Genomic DNA, 20,022 nt, shown 5'->3' on the forward strand with positions numbered 1-20,022 from the left:
CCGAGTATTCCCTCAGCAATTCGACCAATCCCTCACTCAGATGAGCTCCCAGTTACAGTTTTTAATAGTTTCGGCTCTTCCGAAGATGAAGAAAGTGAAGGGGAACGAGATAGTACGGCTTGTGAGATAAGGTGTGTGAAGCAACGGCTACGAAATCGGAAGACTCATCTGACCCTTAACACTCATCTACACCTTAGCAGTTCATCCAGCCTAAATTGAATAACTTAGTGCGTGATTTGGGTCTCTCCAAGAAAGCTGTTGAGCTGTTAGCTTCCAAACTGTGAGAAAAAAAGATCTATTGCATCATTCGGTACGAGTGTCATATTTCCGAAAGCGGGAAAAGGGCTTTGTAGACTACTTTTCAAAAAACAAACTTTGTTTACTGCCATGATATCCCATTTCTTCTAATTGAATTAGGCGCATCCTCTTATAGTTCAACAGAATGGAGGTTATTTATCGACAGTCTGAAGCGCAGTCTCATGCGTTATCTTTTGCACAACGGTAATGCTTTTGGATTGGTCATTTGGTGCATTTGCGAGAAGAACATAATAATATTGAACTTGTGATTAAATTACTCAAGGGCGCAGCGGTGGCTCGTTGAGCTCGTCGTCTCGAGCTGTTCACATCGTGAGTAGTGTTGGTCCCATTAGAGTGCCTGATATCGCTACTCATACGTTAGTTGAAAAGACTCGTGCTTTTTCCACAAGTTTGTGCTTTAGTGTGCTCGGTGAATTCTCACCCTGTGTGTACAGTGTTTTGCAGTGTAATAGCTTGTAGTAGTATGGAATATAAGAAGGACTTACAATTTCAATTAATATTTGACCGAAGATATAGAAATGTAAAACCTAATGCTAGTCAAGTATATCAGTGGTTGGAAAATAAGTTTCCTCGTATCTTCGACAACATTTGTGCGCTCCAGTTACATGCGGAATCATATAGCATATATATTAAGTTTAAAGATTTACAAGCCTATGAACATTTCGCAGCAACAGCTCCTTCGTCTGTAGAATTCACGCATGTGTCTGGGGAAACAAGCACAGTAAGGATAGTCCCCGCTGATGACCCCATTCGGTTGGTGCGTATATATGACTTTCCTCTTGAATTACCGTTATCATTCCTAGAAGATCATTTCAAAAGTTATGGTAAAGTGCGCAAAGTGGAACCACAATTATGGAGTGCCCCTTTTCCCCCTGGCATAGACAGTGGCGTACGTATTGTTCATATGGAAATACATAAGCATATACCATCCCGTATCATAGTGCACGGTTGTAAGGTGAGTGTGTCTTATGAAGGGCAGCCTATTACTTGTTTCAGATGTCAGAGCAATTTTCATACGATAGCCACGTGCCATTTGAAGAACGCAAAACCAACTACGGCCGCCCCTGAACAGACGTCTTTACACATGACGGAGATTGGCAAAGTGCATCGCTCTTTTCCCTCTTCTGGCCCGCCTTCGCTCTCTGTCCCTGCCCCCCGGGCCCCTGCTCAGAGTTCCTCAGGCTTGCCTTCATTGACTGATACCACCGAGTTTCCAGTGTTAGTACGAACCCCCGAAGTGAATTCATCTCTAACAAATAATGTTCTAGTTATGGAAGATTCTGAAGTGAAACTGCGACCCCCGCCTTTACAGAATACGCCTGTGGATGTCATGGAACTTGACTCGACTCGTCCGTCGGAGCAGGAAGTGTTAACAGTTCAGTCTGGTTCTTCGTCTGAAGTGCAAGACAATAATGTCCCGTCTTCAGCTGAACATACTGTTACTTCTGTGCAAGCTGATTTTTCTTCACAACAAAAAAGAAGGAAAGTTACTCGAACGTCTACACGAAAGAAGGAACAGTGTGCCCTTGATGTTACACGAGGGATAGACCAAGCTGAGCCACGCGAATTACGATCACAACATCGGGCAATATCTGACTCAGAATTGCCCTGAGGCGTGGTGTGTTTACTCTTCGCTATTGACCTTCACACCTGCTTTCCAGGGCTTCGTCCGCATTGTCTGTTATGAGGTATATGGCAGTGTTAGTTTTTGTGTTCGTACAAAAAAGTTCACTCGGTTTGTTTTCAATTCGTCTCAAAATGCGTCACTTTACTAGTGTTCATGGGAAAGAATTCCTTTCACCTTTGTAAGTACTTTTTTCTTTTTGTTAAAGTTTTCTTTTTGAGTGCTTTTATAATGTTACCAGTAAATTCATTTAAGTTAATATCACTCAATATTCATAGAATCAGTTCCGATCATAATAAGGCCCTTCTAAAACAGTTCATCGAAAGCCGCCGACCAGACGTGTGTTTTCTACAAGAAATAAGTTCTCTGCTTACATCTTTGGATTTTCTTACCAATTATCAAGTTATTATTAACCGCGACCAAGAGACTGGGGTTGCGATTTTGGTGCGAAAGGGTCTGAGTTATGATCGTGTTGTGTTAGCCCCCGAAGGAAGGGCTATACGTTGTTATATTCAGAACATTTGTTTTATAGCATTATATGGTCATTCTGGCTTTACACGTACAAAAGAGAGGAACGAGTTTTATGCAGCTACCATTCCTTCTTTACTTCCTCCGGGAATTCCTCATTGTATAATTGCCGGAGATTTCAATGCAATTGTAGATCCCCGAGATTCTCTTACGCCTACCACGCCTTGTCCTACTTTGTCAGAGCTTATTCGTGTCCTAAAGTTAAAAGACGCTTTAGTTGTGTCAAACTCTAAGCATGTATTCACCCACTGCACTACTACGACGAAGAGTAGAATCGACCGCGCTTACATTTCAGAGAGTTTATGCACTGCGGTGATACAACAAAATACAATTCCTGTGGCGCTGTCCGATCATGCCTCGATTGAAGTAGCCTTTAAAATGCCTTTCTTGCTACCACCGGCCCGGGGCCCTTCCTATTGGAAGATTAATAATGACATCATGTCTCGCCCGCAGGTTGTAGAGGAATTCTCGCGTCGCTTACCTTATTGGTGCAGCATGCAGCGGTACTACCCCTCTGTTATTTCTTGGTGGAATTTATATTGTAAACTAAATTACGCAGTTTTTTTCAATGGCAAGGGCGGGTCGCGAGGGAAGACGACCACCATTTACATGAATTTTTATATCAAGCTCTCTGTGAATTTTGGAATGCTCCGCCTTCTCTGGAGAACCTGGCTTGTATTAACGGTATCAAACACCGATTGAAAACTATTTACTCCCACACGTCGATTAGTGCGTATTTGTCGGAAGACTTTTATCATCGCTTTCCGGAGGAGACTATAACTATTTATCATGTTGATAGGATTTTGCGACAACGGCGTTCCACCGCCATTCATTCTCTCATTCTGGGAGATGGCACTACTACTACTAATTGTTCGCAGATTTTACAAGAGTTCACGCGCTACTATACAGACTTTGCACGTGCGCGTCCCATAGACTACTCATATGCCCCGGAGTTTTTGTCCACGTTATCTCACCATCTCACGGATGACGAGTGTCAGACATTGATCAATCCCATTAGTGCGGAGGAAATTTTCGCAGTCCTCAGGCGGGCAAAGGGCAGTAGTGCCCCCGGAGAAGACGGATTAAATATCCAGTTTTATAAACAGTATTGGTCTCACCTCAGTCCCTCTATTACCGCTTTATTCAATGCTTGGTTACAAGGCGAAGCAGTGGGTCGTAATACCGCTATCTTAGTCCTCATTCCGAAATCCCGCACAGCGCATTATGTTCAGGACTATCGACCTATTTCTTTATTGCCCGTCGATCTTAAGTTGTTCACTAAAGTGCTTACAGCCAGACTTCGACCAATCATCCGTCACTACATTAGTCCTTATCAGGCAGCACTCCATGGTACGCATAACCTGTCATATACTCTTCGTTCTTTGCGCGATATTTTTGCTTATTTTCATTTTCGGCAGGTGCCTGCGGGTGCATTAGCTGTAGATTTAGAAAAAGCGTACGACAGTTTGGATCACAGTTTTTTGTTGCAGGTGCTGGAAGCCTGGAGGTTTCCTTTAGCCTTCCGCACAGTCATTAACAATTTATATACCACGGCCAATTTCCGTATACAGATTAACGGACACCTGTCCCCCCTTATTCCGCTGAAACGTGGATTAAGGCAAGGATGTTCTTTGTCAACGATACTTTTTGCACTTGCATTAGATCCTTTACTTCGACAGTTGGCCACCCTGCACCCCCCTGGACCCTCCCGTTTTTTGAGTCAAAATATATTCGGGTATGCGGATGACGTCACCATCACCGGCGTGGATCCTGTTCTTATGGCGCGGGTTTTTGCAGTGTTGCAACGTTTTGCACTTTGTTCCGGATTACAGTATAATGTACAGAAAACTAACCTATTACAGTTCAATGGTTTCCATTTACCTGCTAACGAGCCCGGGGTGCCGTGTGTACCTCACGTCACTTCCTTGAAGATCTTAGGTATCCCGTTTACGTCACAACCTACTCCCCTTTTCGAGGAGATTTGGTCCCCGTTGTTGTTACAAATTCGGCAGCTTTTGTTTTCACAGCGTTTCCGTCGCCTTCATTTAATTCATCGTATTCACTTTATCAATATTTACATTGCACCCAAGCTGTGGTACCGGGCTCGAATTTTCCCCTTACCGGAATTGTTCGCTAAGCGGTTTGACTCCTTATTCCTATGGAATATATGGCGTGGCTTCTATTTTCGTATTCCACGTGCAGGACTCTATCTTCCCCGTTCACAGGGAGGGTTGGGTCTAGTACATCTCAGATTGAAATGTCAAACTCTGTTTATGCTCGATTTCTACGCGGCAGTTGCTATTAACGAATCCTTCACACAGCAATGGATACGATGTTTTTGGCCTAGTTATGAATACCCTGTGAGCCCCCCGTTTATTAACTTTGCTGATTGTTGTCTGACGTACATTACTTCACTAATACGTTATTGGACATACAGTGGTGTGGTTCTCTGCCCTACAGGATACAATTCTCGCACTTTGTATAACTTTTTTCTCTCGTTGCCTAACGATCAGATTATTCTCCGAATTCCTCACCGATATCCTCAGACTACGTGGTCACAGGTATGGGCTAATATCTTTGCCCCGGTATTACCTTCATACCTACAGGTTGAATGGTTTCAAGTGGTGCATCAGTTGGTGCCTACGCGCTCTCGTTTATTTGAGCTGAAACGTGTTCCTGACCCACTGTGTTCTCGATGCGCCAAAGAAGATACTCTATCCCACCGGTACGATCAGTGTGTGGGTGCTCCAGCTATCTGGAACTGTCTCACGTCCTTCTTAGGACGAATTTGTCGTCGACCTCCACACCAGTTCACAGTATCCTATGTTTTGTTTCCGGATTTTCGTTATTTTCCACAGACCAAACACCACGCTGTGCTTTTTATACTGGCTTGTACAATTGTGTATATCCATCGCCATGTGCCTTTGCTGGATGCTCGCACCTACTTGGATTTTTTAAAACGCACTCGCCGAAAGCTCTTTTCCCCCGAGTTGGACAGGCAGTATTTTAGTAGGTTTTTAGAAGTGGTGTTGCAGTAATCTCCTTCCTTCTCGTTAAAAAAAAAAAAAAAAAAAAGCTACAACTCAGGATGTAGGTTTATCTTTTCGTTTCTATTTTTTTTCGTGGTTATTGTTATACTTACATTTTCCTTTTCTTGTATGTAAGACATATTGTATTGTAGTACCCTAGGAGTCAGTCTGGTTCTTGTACACTTTTTGTATAAAGACAAGCATATGAACAATAAAACTAGTGGCTCAGTGGTAGAGCGTTCACCTCTCGTGCTTGGGCTTCCGGGTTCGATCCTAGCCCCCGCCAAGTGAACTTTGTGGTGAGCAAACACCGTGTGCGTGGGTTTTCTCGAGGTTCTCCCGCTTGCTCCCACTTTCTTGATTCTACCATTTCATTCATTTCTTATCTTCACCGTCTCCTTTAGCCTAACAGGCATAACCGTGGGACGTAAAACTCAAAGATTTCATTTTGAACTACTCAAGTACAAAGAGCATAATTCGATCATTTCTGTTAATCTCAAAATAGTCAACTTTCTGCTTGGACAACATAAAAGGTGTCACAAAGTATCCGTGTTATCTATTTATATGCAAGAGCAGCACTGGACACAAAAAATATCCTAACCGTGACACCCTAAAAGTAAGAATGCCAAACATTGTAAAGAAACCAATTGTCAGGTGAGATAGGATCATTTTTCCCCCACTGCACATCAAGCTTGGGTTGATGAAACAGTTCGTGAAGGCACTAAATACTGAAGATAAATAGTGTGTGTGATTACCACAGATAAACACTTTCATATTTGAATATATCTTATCTGTAATGCTTATTTATGACGTTTAAATCATCAAAATAATCATTCTTCTAACATGTGGTTCTTATGTAGACGAATGTGTCAATCGCACGTAAATAACTTAGATTTGTGTATTATTATATTGGGTTTGTATGTAATACCAATGAAATGTGCATAGTTCCAAATTTTAATGTATATTCTTTATTTTGCAAGGGTTAGTATACCTTTGTAATAGACGTGGTTGTATTCAGACATACGTGATAGTTTCTGCTAAATACTTATATTCATATCCATAGTGGATGCATATGTAATGCTCGGAAACCAATGCATTCATTTTACATATTTCATACATTTTGCATATTGTAATGTATTTACACTCTTTTCTGAATATATAGATTAATTTTCTTGCCAATGTGTTTGTTTTAGCCCTATTTACAGACTATATTACCATATTTCTTAAAGTACATTGCTCCACAATACGACGAGGTCCAATTGTAAAAAGTATAAATTCTATAAATTTACATTATAGTAAAAAAAAACACAATACATTGAATTGCAAAAAAAAAAAAAATAAAAAGAGCTTACACAAAAAAATGAAGTTAATATTTGAAATCAATACATCCAAATTAGGTAAACGAGATGTTGGTATCAATGCAACAAAAATGTTCTTCTCCAGTGTAATGCTTCCAATGTTAATTTGTCTTTGCAGATAGTATGTGGATGTTCGTTAAACGAAGTTATGTTAAAAGAAAATAAGTGGTAGTCTAAAATCACCACTAATACTGAAATTCCTTCTTCAGGAATTTCAAAACAAACGATCTGATTGAATTTTTATGTTCCACAACTTGGAAATAACCTCCTTTAGTCTTTAAACGCCGAAGGACGCAACTGCTGCGTCAATGTTTTAAACTTTAATACCTCAGCCTGTAATTAAGCTAGAAAAATAATTTTGGTATCACTGTATTTTTGAAAGACGAGGCTTGCTACGAATACGTATTTTTTTACATGTAGTGGGTACTACAGCGTAGAAGGAGGTGGATAAATTTCGTGTTTCTTTTTTATTTTTTGCATCAGATTTCTTGGGAAGTCATTTCTCCCTCTTGGAGGTACAGTCATAAAAATTAGTATGTTAAGCAATGAAGTAGTCCACTACACAAAAATACCCTGCAAAAGTACTTGTTGCTTATATATAGGAAATAAGGGAGGGGCAAAGTTATCTAATTTTTTGAGTCTCAGTTTTTTTATGTAAATTACATTTATGTTTTGGACGGTTCCATATAAGACAAGCTATCTTTCCACTAATTTGATCGAGAAGCATAATTCTTGTTTCTGTATTTTCTACGGACAATAGTGAGAGAAATGGTGTGCATATAACGTAGTACTATGTAGAGGGGCGAGAACGTGAAGGTCTGCAACAACTGTTCGAAAATGAGGGTACCGTATTTTATAGGAACTTTGTTCTGAAATTTTATCTCGCTTTGTATTGTAGCAATGGCTACTATTTTTATATATTATTGTCACAAGTGTACTGTCTACACATTAACTTTATTTTGTTAGCGTAGAGTGAATATAAGGGTTGCCACCTAAATTCTATTTTTTCTATATTTTGTTTAGAAAATGATGTTTCTTCTTTTTCATCTACGAATAGGGCGGGAATTGTACAAATGTTGTAATTAGTGTTTCATAAGCTTTTAAACTAGGTATCAATCATTATCCTGTGAAAATTAGAAGGGTTACCAGGGCCCCCAACGTGAGAGTTTACGATTTCGTTCAAATCCTTGGCCGGTGTACGAAGGTTAGAAGTACAAATATTATTGTTATCTTTCTTACAAGCTAGCTGAAGGCTAGTACCCTGTTGTACAGTTACGGTTTCTTTTAGAAAAGGGGCATTCTAAGAAGGAGACAATGGTTGTCTAAAGCAGGGTTAAATGTAAATGTGTTCACATATTTAATACATTCTGATTTTAAAGAATCTTGTAGCAAGTTTTAACTTTTGTTGTTGATTGCACAAGCATAAGATCATATCTCAAGCTAATAATATGGATACACAATGTAGTTAAGTAAATTAATATAGTGTAAAGTCTGAGAACCTCCAATGTACCTTTTGTGATTGACAAAAGTTAGTTCCAAGAAGGTTAGATGACGGTAGCCTGTTGTACAATCGCTTATTCAAAGATGTTATCATATACATTCATTAAAAAACAGACTTTCCCGATTTTCCTTAACTTTTGTAAAGTTAGGCTCTGTTGTTTAAGAAAAGTATCGGTATTACATGCTAAATAAATAAAACAAGATTATGAGACTTACCTTTCTTGGAAGCGTGAAAACTGTCATCCTTGGGGACGTATTTGATGTCGTAGACCAGCGTGGTGTTCGGTAATAGCTTCTTGTCCTTGTTAATACGGTAAACGGCGTATTTGAACGCAAGTTCGGTGCTGCTGTCTTTTTGCTCTTGGGTAAATATGGCACCTGGAAAGATACACCGAAACAGGTGTCATTAATGATCAAGAGCTTACGTCAGAAAAAGTAGTTTAAAAGTAAAAAACAGTCCGGTTAAACCATTTCACCAACATGTACAATTAAAATGGTTACATCGATGTATTGGGTTAACTATTTATACTTAGACATATGGGCGCTCGAAGGGGGCAGGGGACTCGGGCTTTCCCTGGCACACGAAAATGTAGCAAACCATGAATGTTAAAAACCAGAAATACTAGACGGAATATAACAACCATGGAGATAGCCCCCCCCTAGAAAATCTTCTTTGGGAGCCACTGCTTATACACTCGTTTAACTTTAAAACTAGTCATAAAAGCAATGGGGTTTTGTACTATGCAAATATCATCAGGGTCACATAATTTGACATATTCCGCAATACCGTCAAGTTAATAGTGTTGCCAAGCCAACATACAGTTATATATTTCCAAGTATTTACTTGGGGGCCGCGGTGGCTCAGTGGTAGAGCGTTCACCTCTGGTGCTTGGGGTCCCGGGTTCGATCCCAGCCCCCGCCAAGTGAACTTTGTGGTGGACAAACACCGTGTGCGTGGGTTTTCTCGGGGGTTTCCCGTTTCCTCCCACTTTCTTCATTCCACCATTTTCACTCATTTTCACCGTCTCCTTTAGCCTAACCGGCATAACCGTGGGACGTAAAACTCAAAGATTTCATTTCATTTTTTCAAGTATTTACTTCAGTTTATCGTACATTTCAAACTTACATGTTTGAAAGATAACTATCAGTATCATATTTGTTATTCAGTGTTGCAAACTAATAACTCTACAACATCTTTCAGTTTAACGTCTTACGTATATGCCTTTTACGCAAAGAGATATGGATGATTGAGACAAATGAATAATGATGGAAGAATTTTTGGAATGAGAATGTGGTAGGAGACGAGAGTACTTCGGAAAAAAAACTACGGACACGATATTGTCCACCACAAACTTACTTTCCGGGATCGAACCAGGGACCCCACGCACCAGAGCCAAGCACTCTACCATTCAGCCGCTATGTCCCCCTGATAACTCTATAGTATCAAAAGGGGGGCGCGGTGGCTCAGTGGTAGAGCGTTCACCTCCGGTGCTTGGGGTCCCTGGTTCGATCCCAGCTCGCGCCGTATGGACTTTGTGGTGGACAAACACCGTGCTCGTGGGTTTTCTCGGGGTTCTCCCGTTTCCTCCCACTTTCTTCATTCCACCATTTTCACTCATTTCTCATTATCACCGTCTCCTTTAGCCTAACCGGCATAATCGTGGGACGTTAAACTTAAAGATTTCATTTTTTCTATAGTATCAAAAAGCATCTAAATTTTGAAGGTATCTATAACAATAATAACATACTTGAAGCGGGCAGGACAATGTACACCCAAAGTTCTTTAGTGTCGAATAGTATGGTCATGATAAGACAGACGTATTTCGAACTAATAGGAACAACGTTAGAAAAGATTAAAAATTTCACTTCTACCGAAATACTTTATCCAATCTCACAAATGGCCTTCAACAGATGTAAAGAATATAATGCCGTTTACAGCATTTTGATATCTCAAACCGTTCCGGACTTACAGTAAACACTAGTGAAATTTGGAACACTGTTTAAAATTATGTAATTCCGAGAACTTGTAAAATGAAATGAAATCTTTAAGTTTAACGTCCCACGGTTATGCCAGTTAGGCTAAAGGAGACGGTGATGATGATTAATGAATGAAATGGTGGAATGAAGAAAGTGGGAGGAAACGGGAGAACCCCGAGAAAACCCACGCACACGGTGTTTGTCCACCGCAAAGTTCACTTGGCAGGGGCTGGGATCGAACCCAGGGCCCCAAGCACCAGAGGTGAACGCTCTACCACTGAGCCACCGCGCCCCCTTGAAGGTATCTATAACAATAATAACATACCTGAAGCGGGTAGAACAATGCACATCGAAAGTTCTTTAGTGTCGAATAGTATGATCATAATAAGACAGACGTATTTCGAATTAATAGGAACAACGTTAGAAAAGATTAAAAATTTCACTTCTACCGAAAGACTTTATCCAATCTCACAAATGGCCTTCAACAGATGTAAAGAATATAATGCCGTTTACAGCATTTTGATATCTCAAACCGCTCCGGAGTTACAGTAAACACTAGTGAAGTTTGGAACACTGTTTAAAATTATGTAATTCCGAGAACTTGTAATTATACCTATCAAAAACTATTGTTGTTATGTTATAGATGCAAATGAAAACGACGATTGTTTTTAAAAGTTTCCCCTAATACGTCATTTGAAATAGTATAGCAAACTTCACCAATATTCATCATATCTCTGCAAGTTTTAAGATACCACGTTGTTGTAAACAGAATTATATGTTTATATATTTTAAACATTATCTACGTAACTTGTATGTGATGGTTGTTTACGCACTTCATCGAAATGAAGCCCTTTGAAAAGAAAACAAAATTTTCATTCTTTTCCAACTTTGTTTTTCCTTTACGAAATACGTCATGTGACGCAGTATTTGGCACTAAGGTATTTTGCATTATTTTCTTAAATGAAATTCGTCATAAGTATGTTTCGACACTAAAGTACTTTGCATTGTTTCTCCGTGAACTAAATACGTCGTATGGTGCAGTATTCGATACTAAGATACTTTGCATTGTTTTTCATGAACGAAATACGTCATATGACGCAGTATTTGACACTAAGGTACTTTAAATTGTTTTTTTTTTTCGTAAACGAAATACGACATATGACGCAGTACCCAATATTAAAGTATTTTCCATTGCTTTCTCATGCACAAAATGAATAATACGATGCAGTATTCGACACTAAGGTACTTTTCATTGCTCTTTCGTGAATGAAATACGTCATATGACGCAGTATTCGACAATAAGGTACTTTGCATTGTTTATTCGTGAACAAAATACGTCATATGATGCAGTATTCGACACTAACATACTTTTCCTTGTTTCTTTGCGAACGAAATACGTCATATGATGCAGTATTTGACACTAAGGTACGTTTTATTGTTTTTCGTGAACGAAATGCGTCATATGAGACAGTATCCGGTACTAAAGTATTTTCCATTGTTTTCTCGTCCACAAAATGCATAATATGATACAGTATTCGATACTGAGGTATTTTGCATTGTTTTTCGTGAATGAAATTCGTCATACAATGCAGTATTCGATACTAAGTTACTTTGCATTGTTTTTCGTGAAACAAAATACGTCATTTGATGCAGTATTCGACACTAAAATACTTTCTATTGTTCTTTCGTGAACGAAATACGTCATATAACACTGTATTCGACACTAAGTTACTTTGCGTGTTCGTTGGCTCACTTGCCTTATTACTATCATAGAAACTTTCAAAGTTTGATTCCTTGTAGTTTGTCCTTATTTTCTAACACTAAGAAATAGAAGTGGTATTGAAAGTTTGCATTTAGCATGTAGATTTTAAATATGTAATAACCTGATGTAATATCATTTGCAAAAAGGAACTTTCTGTTAGGTTAGCAACACTGTTAATTTTCTTATATAGCAGAGTATGACAAATAACTTTTCTCTATCGATATTTGAATCGCACGAAATTTCAATATTTGTACCGTTCAGCTTACAAGTTATCTCTCTCTTACATTTCTACTGAAAGCAGCAGTTTCTTTATCACTTCACTAAAATTGGAAGTTCTCTTAACGCTGTTATGAAATAAGAATTTCCGTATCCGTTTATTGAAATCAAAAGCTTCCTTATCAATCTGTTGAAAACAGAAGTTCCTCTATCCGTCTATTGAAACTGGGGTTCCCCTCTCTCTCTATTAAGTTTCTTTGTATCTCTATTGAAATTGAAAGTTTCCTTATCCCTCAAAAAAACTGAAACCAGAATTTCCTCTACCCCCTATTGAAACTGGAAACTTCCTTATCAACCTACTAAGTTATTCTTTTTCTCTCCATCGAAATTAAAAGCTTCCTTATCCCTCTGCTAAAACCAGAAGTTTCTCTATCTCTCTATTGAAACTGGAAGTTCCCTTAACTCTCAATTAAGTTGTTTTGTCTCTCTATTGAAATTAAAAGTTTCCTTATCCCGCTACTAAAACCAGAAGTTTCTCTATCTCTCTATTGAAACTGGAAGTTCCCTTATCTCTCAATTAAGTTGTTTTGTCTCTCTATTGAAATTGAAAGTTTCCTTATCCCGCTACTAAAACCAGAAGTTTCTCTATCTCTCTATTGAAACTGGAAGTTCCCTTATCTCTCAATTAAGTTGTTTTGTCTCTCTATTGAAATTAAAAGTTTCCTTATCCCGCTACTAAAACCAGAAGTTTCTCTATCTCTCTATTGAAACTGGAAGTTCCCTTATCTCTCAAATAAGTTGTTTTGTCTCTCTATTGAAATTGAAAGTTTCCTTATCCCGCTACTAAAACCAGAAGTTTCTCTATCTCTCTATTGAAACTGGAAGTTCCCTTATCTCTCAATTAAGTTGTTTTGTCTCTCTATTGAAATTAAAAGTTTCCCTATCCCGCTACTAAAACCAGAAGTTCTTATATCCCTCTATTGAAACCGGAAGTTTTCTTATCTCTCTATTAAGTTCCTTCGTCTCTAAGTTAAAATTGAAAGTTTCCTCATCCCGCTACTGAAACCAGAAGTTCCTATATCCCTCTATTGAAACCGGAAGTTTTCTTATCTCTCTATTAACTTCTTTCGCCTCTCCATTAAAATTAAAAGTTTCCTTATCCCGCTACTGAAACCAGAAGTTCCTATATCCCTCTATTGAAACCGGAAGTTTTCTTATCTCTCTATTAACTTCTTTCGCCTCTCCATTAAAATTAAAAGTTTCCTTATCCCGCTACTGAAACAAGAAGTTCCTATATCCCTCTATTGAAACGGGAAGTTTTCTTATCTCTCTATTAAGTTCCTTCGTCTCTCCGTTAAAATTGAAAGTTTCCTTATCCCGCTACTGAAACCAGAAGTTCCTATATCCCTCTATTGAAACCGGAAGTTTTCTTATCTCTTTATTAACTTCTTTCGCCTCTCCATTAAAATTAAAAGTTTCCTTATCCCGCTACTGAAACCAGAAGTTCCTATATCAATCTATTGAAACCGGAAGTTTTCTTATCTCTCTATTAACTTCTTTCGCCTCTCTATTAAAATTAAAAGTTTCCTTATCCCGCTACTGAAACCAGAAGTTCCTATATCCCTCTATTGAAACCGGAAGTTTTCTTATCTCTCTATTAAGTTCCTTTGTCTCTCCGTTAAAATTGAAAGTTTCCTCATCCCGCTAGTGAAACCAGAAGTTCCTTTGTCCCTGTATTGAAACCGGAAGTTTTCTTATCTTTCTATTAACTTCTTTCGCCTCTCCATTAAAATTAAAAGTTTCCTTATCCCGCTACTGAAACCAGAAGTTCTTATATCCCTCTATTGAAACCAGAAGTTTTCTTATCTCTCTATTAACTTCTTTCGCCTCTCCATTAAAATTAAAAGTTTCCTAATCGCGCTACTGAAACCAGAAGTTCCTATATCCCTCTATTGAAACCGGAAGTTCTCTTATCTCTCTATTAACTTCTTTCGCCTCTCCATTAAAATTAAAAGTTTCTTTATCGCGCTACTGAAACCAGAAGTTCCTATATCCCTCTATTGAAACCGGAAGTTTTCTTATCTCCCTATTAACTTCTTTCGCCTCTCCATTAAAATTAAAAGTTTCCTTATCCCGCTACTGAAACCAGAAGTTCTTATATCCCTCTATTGAAACCGGAAGTGTTCTTATCTCTCTATTAACTTCTTTCGCCTCTCCATTAAAATTAAAAGTTTCCTTATCCCGCTACTGAAACCAGAAGTTCTTATATCCCTCTATTGAAACCGGAAGTTTTCTTATCTCTCTATTAACTTCTTTCGCCTCTCCATTAAAATTAAAAGTTTCCTTATCCCGCTACTGAAACAAGAAGTTCCTATATCCCTCTATTGAAACCGGAAGTTTTCTTATCTCTCTATTAACTTCTTTCGCCTCTCCAATAAAATTAAAAGTTTCCTTATCCCGCTACTGAAACCAGAAGTTCCTATATCCCTCTATTGAAACCGGAAGTTTTCTTATCTCTCTATTAACTTCTTTCGCCTCTCCATTAAAATTAAAAGTTTCCTTATCCCGCTACTGAAACCAGAAGTTCCTATATCCCTCTATTGAAACCGGAAGTTTTCTTATCTCTTTATTAACTTCTTTCGCCTCTCCATTAAAATTATAAGTTTCCTTATCCCGCTACTGAAACCAGAAGTTCTTATATCCCTCTATTGAAACCGGAAGTTTTCTTATCTCTCTATTAACTTCTTTCGTCTCTCCATTAAAATTAAAAGTTTCCTTATCCCGCTACTGAAACCAAAAGTTCTTATATCCCTCTATTGAAACCGGAAGTTTTCTTATCTCTCTATTAACTTCTTTCGCCTCTCCATTAAAATTAAAAGTTTCCTTATCCCGCTACTGAAACCAGAAGTTTCTATATCCCTCTATTGAAACCGGAAGTTTTCTTATCTCCCTATTAACTTCTTTCGCCTCTCCATTAAAATTAAAAGTTTCCTTATCCCGCTACTGAAATCAGAAGTTCCTATATCCCTCTATTGAAACCGGAAGTTTTCTTATCTCTCTATTAAGTTCCTTTGTCTCTCCGTTAAAATTGAAAGTTTCCTCATCCCGCTACTGAAACCAGAAGTTCCTTTGTCCCTGTATTGAAACCGGAAGTGTTCTTATCTCTCTATTAAGTACCTTTGTCTCTCCGTTAAAAGTGAAAGGTTCCTCATCCCGCTACTGAAACCAGAAGTTCCTTTGTTCCTGTATTGAAATCGAAAGTTTTCTTATCTCTCTATTAACTTCTTTCGCCTCTCCATTAAAGTTAAAAGTTTCCTTATCCCGCTACTGAAACCAGAAGTTCTTATATCCCTCTATTGAAACCGGAAGTTTTCTTATCTCCCTATTAACTTCTTTCGCCTCTCCATTAAAATTAAAAGTTTCCTTATCCCGCTACTGAAACCAGAAGTTCCTATATCCCTCTATTGAAACCGGAAGTTTTCTTATCTCTCTATTAACTTCTTTCGCCTCTCCATTAAAGTTAAAAGTTTCCTTATCCCGCTACTGAAACCAGAAGTTCTTATATCCCTCTATTGAAACCGGAAGTTTTCTTATCTCCCTATTAACTTCTTTCGCCTCTCCATTAAAATTAAAAGTTTCCTTATCCCGCTACTGAAACAAGAAGTTCCTATATCCCTCTATTGAAACCGGAAGTTTTCTTATCTCTCTATTAACTTCTTTCGCCTCTCCATTAAAGTTAAAAGTTTCCTTATCCCGCTACTGAAACCAGAAGTTCTTATATCCCTCTATTGAAACCGGAAGTTTTCTTATCTCCCTATTAACTTCTTTCGCCTCTCCATTAAAGTTAAAAGTTTCCTCATCCCGCTACTGAAACCAGAAGTTCCTTTGTCCCTGCATTGAAACCGGAAGTGTTCTTATCTCTCTATTAAGTACCTTTGTCTCTAAGTTAAAAGTGAAAGGTTCCTCATCCCGCTACTTAAACCAGAAGTTCCTTTGTTTCTCTATTGAAATCGGAAGTTTTCTTATCTCTTTATTAACTTCTTTCGCCTCTCCATTAAAATTAAAAGTTTCCTTATCCCGCTACTGAAACCAGAAGTTCCTATATCCCTCTATTGAAACCGGAAGTTTTCTTATCTCTCTATTAACTTCTTTCGCCTCTCCATTAAAATTAAAAGTTTCCTTATCCCGCTACTGAAACCAGAAGTTCCTATATCCCTCTATTAAAACCGGAAGTTTTCTTATCTCTCTATTAACTTCTTTTGCCTCTCCATTAAAATTAAAAGTTTCCTTATCCCGCTACTGAAACCAGAAGTTCCTATATCCCTCTATTGAAACCGGAAGTTTTCTTATCTCTCTATTAACTTCTTTCGCCTCTCCATTAAAATTAAAAGTTTCCTTATCCCGCTACTGAAACCAGAAGTTCCTATATCCCTCTATTGAAACCGGAAGTTTTCTTATCTCTCTATTAACTTCTTTCGCCTCTCCATTAAAATTAAAAGTTTCCTTATCCCGCTACTGAAACCAGAAGTTCCTATATCCCTCTATTGAAACCGGAAGTTTTCTTATCTCTCTATTAACTTCTTTCGCCTCTCCATTAAAATTAAAAGTTTCCTTATCCCGCTACTAAAACCAGAAGTTCCTATATCCCTCTATTGAAACCGGAAGTTTTCTTATCTCTCTATTAACTTCTTTCGCCTCTCCATTAAAATTAAAAGTTTCCTTATCCCGCTACTGAAACCAGAAGTTCCTATATCCCTCTATTGAAACCGGAAGTTTCTTATCTCTCTATTAATTTCTTTCGCCTCTCCATTAAAATTAAAAGTTTCCTTATCCCGCTACTTAAACCAGAAGTTCCTATATCCCTCTATTGAAACCGGAAGTTTTCTTATCTCTCTATTAACTTCTTTCGCCTCTCCATTAAAATTAAAAGTTTCCTTATCCCGCTACTGAAACCAGAAGTTCCTATATCCCTCTATTGAAACCGGAAGTTTTCTTATCTCTCTATTAACTTCTTTCGCCTCTCCATTAAAATTAAAAGTTTCCTTATCCCGCTACTGAAACCAGAAGTTCCTATATCCCTCTATTGAAACCGGAAGTTTTCTTATCTGTCTATTAATTTCTTTCGCCTCTCCATTAAAATTAAAAGTTTCCTTATCCCGCTACTGAAACCAGAAGTTCTTATATCCCTCTATTGAAACCGGAAGTTTTCTTATCTCTTTATTAACTTCTTTCGCCTCTCCATTAAAATTAAAAGTTTCCTTATCCCGCTACTGAAACCAGAAGTTCTTATATCCCTCTATTGAAACCGGAAGTTTTCTTATCTCTCTATTAATTTCTTTCGCCTCTCCATTAAAATTAAAAGTATCCTTATCCCGCTACTGAAACCAGAAGTTCCTATATCCCTCTATTGAAACTAGAAGTTCCATTATCTTTGTATTAAGTTCCTTTGTTTCTGTATTCAAATTGAAAATCATCTCGAGCTATATGGTTAACGCGAAAGATCTGAATTCGATTCTTGGTGTTAGATTTCGTGGTTTGGATCTTAAATTACATTGTAGATCCACGTTTTGTACGGTATGGCTGCTAAGAGGAACACTATACTCGATATAAACTAGCTGAAGCTTCTTTATTTCTCCAGTAAAAGAGAAATTCGCTTATTCTTTTGTTAATACTGGAATTTCTTTTTTCGCTCCATAAAACCGGAAGTAGTTATCCCTCTATTCAAACTGAAAGTTCTCTTATCCTTCCATTACAACTAGTTTTGTTATTCCTCTACTGAAGCTGGAATAATCTTTTTCTTTCTATTGAAGCCGTAAGTTCTCTCATACGTATTTTTTAACAAGACTGTACATACGTGTTTTTCTTCAATACAGCGCGTGAGCAATACACTTACAAATTTGGATAATCTAAATTATCTTTCATTTTCAAAATCAAGTAATACATAGAGGTCACGTTCAGCTTGTTTGTTACGTGTGTAACTGCTCTCAATGTTTATTAACTTCGTTAGCCATGCACGAGTTGAGTTGTTTGTGAACAGATGGGATTACGTGTCGATTACTTCTTCTGACAGAATTGCTTCGCAAACATCAAGGACTAAGGAATTGTTTGTGAACAGAATAACTTCCTGAGTTCCTGTATTGCCATTGATACACTTCTCTTGAGGTAATTTCTGGTAAAGCTTGGAAATCGGAAATGGAAAACAACTCTTATATGAAATATTTGGGTACTTTGGCAGAAGTTACATATATATTGCTTCTGATAGTTATTCACATAAGGATGATCAGAAAGCCAACATGATTGTTAATAAATTTCCATTTTGATATATCAGACAGTTCATTTCATTATCAGGCATTGTCATTTCTCTAGAAATACTTTGGAAATTTAGGTTCCCAAGAACAGCTCTTTCCATTTAAATCCAGTTTTGATTTTTTTTTTTTAAAAAAAAAAGTATTTTCACAAAAGTGTTTGAAGTATAACTACGTACGTACGATCTTTTCTTTAGACTAGTATAAGATTGATTGTAAGGGGACAAAGTAGCTCAGAGGTAGAGCACTTCTCTCTCATGCATGTTGTCTCTCGTTCAACCCCCGGCCAAGTTAGTTTGTAGTGGACAACATCGTGTTCGTGGGTTTTCTCGGGGGCACTCCCGTTTCCTCCCACTTTCTCATTCCACCAGTTCTTCCATTGTCATTCATTTGCTTTAAGAGACCCCATCACGGCGAAATTAAAATACCACTAATTTCACGGTAATTATGTGATATCTTCAAATAAATAAAAGATAATTGAAATGTGGAACAAGATCGCCCTAGACAATATTATTTTACATGAGATACCGTTATCACGACTCACTTATCTGCATTCGATTTCCAACCATTTAGAAAATCGACATTTATTTTCGCGTTTCTAAATGGCTGTAAACGGAAAGCTACTAGGTGACTCATGATAACGATACCAGATGCAAAATAATATTGTCTAGGGCGATCTTGTTCCACATTTTGATTTTCTTTTATCTATTTGAAGATATCATATAATTACTGTAAAATTAGTGGTATTTTAATTTCGCAGTGATAAGGCCTCTTAATCACCGTCTTCCTTAGCCTAAAGACCATAGTCGTGGGACATTAAACTGAAATATTTCATTTTAGTCTAAGATTAAATAAAATCTTGCAATAGTGAAAAAAAATTCGAGGTTTCAACAGATTTGCATATTTCATAAATATAAATAATTGAAAGAAAATTTTGTTTGTCAGTCTGTCTGTTCCTCAGCCAGTTTGTGCATACAGGGATCTAGACAAAACTCAGTAGTACAGAGCTGGCCCGTGACGCCAGGTATCCGGATTCGATTCCAGGTTGTGAGTTTTCTGATTGACTTCATCGTGTCCGTGAGTTTGGTCCAGCTTCTCCGTTTCTTCCTACGTTCTCACTTAACAAATGTCTTCACAATCATTAACTTTCATGAACGATTTCTCTCTTTTAACTTAAGCTTCATAATCAAACGACGGAAAACATTTTTAACAATAGCATGTTAAACGTATCAATACTAAATTTTAACCTTACGTTTTAGAAAAATAGAATTATTAGTATCTTGTTTTCCGAATTTATTCTCATTTTCTAAATAGTGGTATGTACTGGTGATAACCCAGCTGTGTAAGCGTACACCACACTAAGGGTGGGGTCCGCGGTGGCTCAGTGATAGAGCGTTAACCTCTG

General features: G+C 37.9%; 1 protein-coding gene across 2 annotated transcripts in view; it reads right to left on the reverse strand.

Annotated features, from left to right (window-relative positions):
• LOC145665244 (glutamate receptor ionotropic, kainate 2-like) overlaps positions 1 to 20,022 on the reverse strand; it is a 1,018,072-nt gene that overhangs the window by 464,672 nt on the left and 533,378 nt on the right. For both annotated transcript variants that reach the window (XM_081732538.1, XM_081732544.1), the window contains exon 2: positions 8,574 to 8,735. In XM_081732538.1, coding sequence (XP_081588664.1) covers positions 8,574 to 8,735 — 162 coding nt within the window. The remainder of the gene's footprint in view (positions 1 to 8,573; positions 8,736 to 20,022) is intronic.

The sequence above is a fragment of the Thermobia domestica genome, chromosome 1, assembly GCF_964235325.1.
Source record: "Thermobia domestica chromosome 1, izTheDome1.hap1.1, whole genome shotgun sequence".
Classification (NCBI taxonomy): Eukaryota; Metazoa; Arthropoda; class Insecta; order Zygentoma; family Lepismatidae; genus Thermobia; species Thermobia domestica.